This window comes from Centropristis striata, chromosome 3, assembly GCF_030273125.1.
Source record: "Centropristis striata isolate RG_2023a ecotype Rhode Island chromosome 3, C.striata_1.0, whole genome shotgun sequence".
NCBI lineage: Eukaryota > Metazoa > Chordata > Actinopteri > Perciformes > Serranidae > Centropristis > Centropristis striata.
The window spans coordinates 20,255,565-20,262,055 of NC_081519.1; the positions used below are offsets into that span (position 1 = coordinate 20,255,565).

Sequence of the window (6,491 nt, forward strand, 5' to 3'; positions counted from 1 at the left end):
AGAATTCCCACTGAATGTTGCGGCTACTGATCATTTTAATTAGTGTTTAAACAGCGGTTTATTTTCAATAAAATTAGTAATTGTTTTTCTATAAAGTGTTCACTTCACAATTTCCTACAGCCCAACATGGTTCTTTAGATTGACTGTTGCCTGTTTTGTCTGACCAACAGTCCAAAAGTCTCAACAGCAAAACAGGCTCAACTGAAGTTCTACAGACCATCAGCAGATAAAGTTCTCAGTTGCCATTAAACTGTCAGTTAACTTATCGATTAATTGTTTCAGCTCTAATTGGGTGACGTGATCTTACAATTACAGTGTTTTCGGGGCTCCAGACAATTCATGGTTAATTTCATGTTGTTTTACTGCTATAATAAAGTAGAACAAACTGTGATGGAGTTGTTCCCAGTATCTGTTCCTGATGATGTTGTATTCCTCATGTGGTCTTTAGGCTGTTTGAATGCTCTAATGTCTGGAGCCACATAAGACCAACATCCATTTCCAGTATGAGATTGATGTGAGTCATTGTGTTACATGTTGGACAAATCTAAATATAGCTTTGAGCCCTGAACAAATGCTGTGAATCACAGCCTGACAGTGATTCATTTCATAGCTGTCTTACTGTTTCCCTGTGTTATGAAGACCTGCTGCCGAGGTGAATGTGAGAAAAAGCCTGTTGACCCTGTTGACAATAACAATGTTCTCACGGTTTTCCTCACTTCAAACCTGCTTTTTGGTTATGAGGGGATAATGAAACTGTTTCTTGCACATCACTAAGCATGTAATTTTTCGCGGGAGAGGATTAGGGTCAGATAGAAGAAAAAAAAAATAATGAGAGGAATTTATTTTTTCATCAAGCAGTTTTTAAAAAAAAAGTGAAATGTTGAGATTCAAGTTGAAATACGATTTTGAGAAAAAAGTTGAAATTACAAAAGTAAAGTCAATTTTTTTGTGTTTGGTAAAGTTGGAAAGATATTCACAGATTACTTGTTACCGTGGCAATAAGTCATCAGAGAAACATTGTTTTAGTAAACCGGCACGTCTATCTGAACAGTTAGGCAGCAAACTACCACCTGATTTTCATCAATGTCATAAAATGAGTGATAACCACAATATTTAAGGGTGTAGTAGCACTAAAATCCCCCTATACATAAATGAGCTATTCTTGGTACCACAACTATTGTTTTGGGGAAATCTGCTTTTATGTAATTTATGTGAATTTTCTTAAGACATAAATTAGACGTATTGAGGAAAATCAGGTTGTAGCCTGCAGTCCACTTTACTAAACTCAAAAAGTTGACTTTATTGTGTGCATAAGTGGATAATATTTTTTTTTTCTCCTCTCATTATTTGTTTCTTCTACCTGGCCCTAATCATCTTCCATACATTTTATTACAAGTGGAATAATGTGTGTTTCTCTTCATGTTTCCCTAGAGGGCAGCTGAATGCTCACCACAACTTTACTACTGCAGAGTACTGTGTGACGTACAGTGTAACCAAGAGTAACATAGAGGATGTCATTTGAAAACAAGCTTATCTAATTTTTATATTAATATTATTTAAATTATAAAATCAAAATAATAAAGTATTAACTGTGAACCAATTCTTGTTTGTGCTCTTTGGGTTGTCAGTGACTGTATTTCACACATTGCAGAATATCTATTTTCAAATGTAATAACTGAAACTGACAAAGCAAATATACAACAATTTAAATATTGATGTGAATAGGTAAAAGAACATTCAAGTTTGTGAAGTGGAAAAGTTGAGCATATTTCAGTAGAAGCTACAGTATATGGAGCAGTATTATTTGCAACTCTCATCAGTGACATCAGGGAGCAGTCCTCTTCTAAGGAAGCCTGAAGAGGCCAATGAGAAAAAAAATGTGGTGATTCAAGTCTGATCTAAATTGTTTTCTCCCCTTTGTTTATGACTTGAGAACAGGTGAAAAATGGATGTTTCAAGAAAATCATTCCTTATTATTATTATTATTATTATTATTATTAATTTTTATCCGTGAAAAACACGGGTGCCAGGTGAAATAATGTTTTGCCCGGATCATTTCTCTAAGTAAGTAAGTATTATGTTATCAAGTAACATTACTGTCATGTTGTTCTTTTGGCTAGAAATATATTTCAGTTGGAAAACACAAATACATTTAGTCCTGTTTAGAACATGGGGTACTTTTTTTCATGTGGTGCACACAGAGTTAACAAGAAATCCTGCAACTCGAATACATGCAAGGTGAAATTTTTCACCTTGAATCGTTAAAGTCACCACTGTAATTTCCCAGCTTGGGATAAATAAAGTATATCTATCTATCTATCTATCTATCTATCTATCTATCTAAGTCAGCCAGCATTGAAATTATCCTACATTGCACGGCTCTGATCAATTGAAACTCTGTTCATAAAACAAGCAATTTAAAATTGTTTCCTTTCTGTCTTGTAGACAGACTTGACAAAGCATGAATTCAGACACACCTTGATTATTTTGTAGTTATGTAGGCATACTTCTCATTTGTTGAGTACAATTAAATCACAGCAAAATCTGTTTTTGGGGGGGACATGCTGCTATAGTAGCGCCCTACTGGCAGTCATCCAGATGATTTTAGAAACCCAGACACAACGGTGTTTGATTTTCCAAATCGGGACTTCCACAACAAGTAAAAGCAGCAATAAAGGGTTTTTGCCCATGGGATAACGGAAGTAATTGCGGCATTGTTTACACTGGCACATCTCACGCAAGAAACGTGGATACACACAAATGTGATGCTGCTGTCAAAGTCACGTGGGTAATGCGAGGTGGAATCAGCTTTGCATTTGGTGAGAAGGCATTGTTAGGAAAATGATCCTTGCAAAATAAAAAAATCACCTGCCAAAACAGTTTTTTAAAACTTTAAAAGCTTTTTTCCCAAACCTGTTTCACAGATGATGAAAAATTAAGGAACCATAAAAGGTTATCCTGGCAGGACTTTTCTCTCACCTGTTGTTAAGTCATAACCTCAGGAGAGAAAACCATTTAGACCAGACTTAGAAAATAAATCACCAGATTTTTTTTTGTCATTTGCCTCCCAGGGCTTCCAAATATTTGCTACCTTACATTATTTTAAACATTTAATTGATTCTAAAAATCCAAGGGGGGCATTTTCCTTTCAATATATAGTTTAATTTAACCTGAACCAAAATGATGATGCAATTTTAAATATATATTTTTATTCAAAATTTAAAAACAAAACTTTTAAAAGCAGACATTTACAGCGCAAGTGTCAAGGGTCCTCAGAGGTAGTAATCTTGCTGCTGGAACGGTGAGAGACATTTGGATCTGCCCTCCTCTATGGTGATACAGGACAGGTTGGGCAGGCAGGGACAGGTATGGTGTAGTCTCTTCCCATTGAAAGGAACCTGGAAGCAGAAAGGGACACACCTTTGCATCATGGTTGCAGTGTGAGGGCAGATCATCGCTGCCATGACACCACTAAATGGAGACAGCCAATGATGCGTGACACTCCACAGATGAGATGACAGCTCATCCGTCGTAGATCTCACCTTGTGGCTCATAGGGTGACAGTCGTCTCCCTCCTGTCCCATGGACGTGCACATACGCAGGCTGCGGATCCACAAACTCACTGCGCAACACGTCCCTCCTCCACACTGAGAGTCCTTCTCACAGGCCTACACACACACACACACACACACACACACACACACACACACACACACACACACACAAGCATGCACACAAGCATGCACACACACATACACACCAGTAGACACACTTTTAGATGCTGCAATTTAATTAAGCATATTAATGGCTTACATAGACAAGCACTGATTAGCTGCAGTGGACATTCATTTAAATCTGCAATTACACATCCATTATTAATCTATTTCATCTTTCCTTTTTTTTATTTTTTATTTTTATTTTTTATTTTTTTATGTCATTTAGCAGACGCTTTTGTCCAAAGCGACTTACAATAACTTTCCTCATTATAAATGTTATGATCTATTTTCTGTTAATATCAACTTCGTATCAAGAGACCATTTCACTTTCAGGTTTAATAATTGTTACAAATAAAACCAAAATTCCATGAACAGCTGTCACTGGTGTAACTTGTGCTATGTCCAGTCAAAGGAGGGACGTAACTGGTCATTATGTCTGTATTGGTATAGTACGTAATGTTAATACAATTAAACACAATTATATAACAAATGATAAATTAACAGTAAAATGCAGGTACTGTTTTTTCCAGGTGTGAGAAATGTATTCCCAGTAGAAGAGTGGTGCTACCCGAGCAGTATATTATGTTAATAGTATAGCGTTATTGCACAATTAGTCATATCATATCTCAGCGCAACACCTCAGGATTGGTTGTGATTTATTGTTTAGTGTGTGGATGAGACGCTGAGGGACAGTTCTCGCTTTCGATGAGATGAAGAGAACACAATGAAGATGAACACAAGTGATTTCATGTGACAGACGTGGACGAAAATCATTTTCTGTTTATGGCTGCATGCTGCTCTCTCTACTCACATCACCACCAGCGACCAGAGGGTTGTTCTGACAGCGATGGGTGTTTTATTAGCAGGTTATGGCTATGATTTATGCTCATAGATTTATGTAAATCCTAGTTTGAAAAGGGGAATCATTCAAAGGATGGTGGGTTGTAAATTCATATATATTTTTGGATAAATATATAAACAACTGCTTATGTAAACTAATTATTTAACATTTTTATCATATATTTTACATTACAATAGCACAAAAAGTGCATCACTAACTATCTGCATGTGACAGCTCCGAACAGTTTAAATCCAGAGAGCAATAAATTAATGAATAAATAAATTAATAAATAAATAAATAAATAATAAAGCAATACTTCATGACTTTTAATGACAATAATTCCAGAAAAATATATCTTTATAAGCACAGTAAATAATTTGTAGAATAATTGCCAATATATATATTTTTAATAAATAAAATAATGAATGTTACAATGATGCCTTGGTCTTTTTATCATCCTGCAATGTCACCATATATACTTATTTGATAAAAAAAATTCTAAGAATATTTTGATTTTATTATTTTTTGTGTAGTAGTATCCTCTATTTGAAGTGTGAAAAAATTCATGTATTCTTGATGGTAATAACTGAAGTTAACATTTCCACATTCAGACCAAAGAAAATATTAAGCAAGGCATTAAAATAACACTTTGAAAAGCAAGTACTCCCTAACTCCCATCACAGCGACAGCTTTCCAACGCCCCGTGAGTTATCCAGCACCTACCCCTGTGATGACTGCTGAAGATCCATGGGACACCAACAACAGGATGAAGAGCAGTAGGAAGAAGGACTTCATGATGAAGCTGAGCTTTCTCTGCACTCCCGTGCCCTTCAGGGTGAATAGTGAGATGCTGAGGCTGTCGGACCTTGCTGCATGTGCATACGTGACAGATCGCAGAGACAAGTGGCCTTCGAACTTGTGCGTTCAGTGCTGGCAGAGGTTTTATAAACCCAGCCTGTCATTCAGAAACTCTGTGACTCACTCACACCAGCATCACTTCACAAGGTTGCAAATAAACAAAGCTTGACCATAAAATATGCTAAATCTGGTCAAAATTGGCACAGACAAATTGAGTGTGGCACTCTTTTTATATTTCAAGCACATTTTCAAACCTCACCTTTATAGACTCCAAGGCCACAGTTTTGAATAGATCCTTTCAAACCCACTTCCAATGTATTTTCAACAATGAAAGCAATTCAGAAGGCCTATATACTTCTGGAAATAAGTATACTTGAGTACAGTCCATTTATTACCTCAAACTGAAATTTCTGGTTGTCTTGGGTAACAACAATGATTACTTACTCAATAAATGTACTCCAACTGTATCTTTGCCATTACAGATTGATCACTTCAGATTCTGCCCATTACATTCAGAAATTCCTCCAGATTCTCTCAATCTTTTATTGAAGTTATTGATTGAAATCACTAAATTCTTTGAAACTGTGCACAGTGCTCTTAAACTGCTTGATTATTTGCCCACAGAGTCACCAACAAATGAACTTCACCTAATCCTTGCTTGTGAACAATTGAGCCTTTTGAGGATGCCCCTCTCTTACCCAGTCATGATACTATCACCTGTTAGCAGTTAACCTGTTACCTGTGGAATATCCAAACTGTGTTTTTTGAGCATTCCACAACTTTTACATTCTTTTGTTGCCCCTGTCCAAACTCTTTTATAATATGTTGCTGGTCTCAAATTCAGAATGAGCATACATTTACAAAAAATACATTACGTTAAAGAAGTGAAACATTAAATATATTCTCTTTGTAGAGTTTTCAGTTGAATGTATGTCAATAACACAGTGCCTCTCAGCTAGGGTTCCAGGTAGGAGTAAATGAGAGTGTGAATGGTTGTCTCTCTAAGTGTCTTTGCAAACAGCTTAATATGTGTCACACTTCGGAATACGAAGTACTCATGGTAAAAAGAAATTAAC

At 36.1% G+C, this 6,491-nt stretch overlaps 1 protein-coding gene across 1 annotated transcript; it reads right to left on the reverse strand.

Moving 5' to 3' along the window:
* Nucleotides 1-3,272: 3,272 nt before the first annotated feature.
* prok2 (prokineticin 2) lies at nucleotides 3,273-5,519 on the reverse strand. Its single transcript, XM_059330175.1, is given in 4 exon segments — nucleotides 3,273-3,398; nucleotides 3,543-3,668; nucleotides 5,281-5,402; nucleotides 5,405-5,519. Coding segments are annotated over 4 exon segments (489 nt in total).
* Between the last annotated feature and the right edge of the window lie 972 nt (nucleotides 5,520-6,491).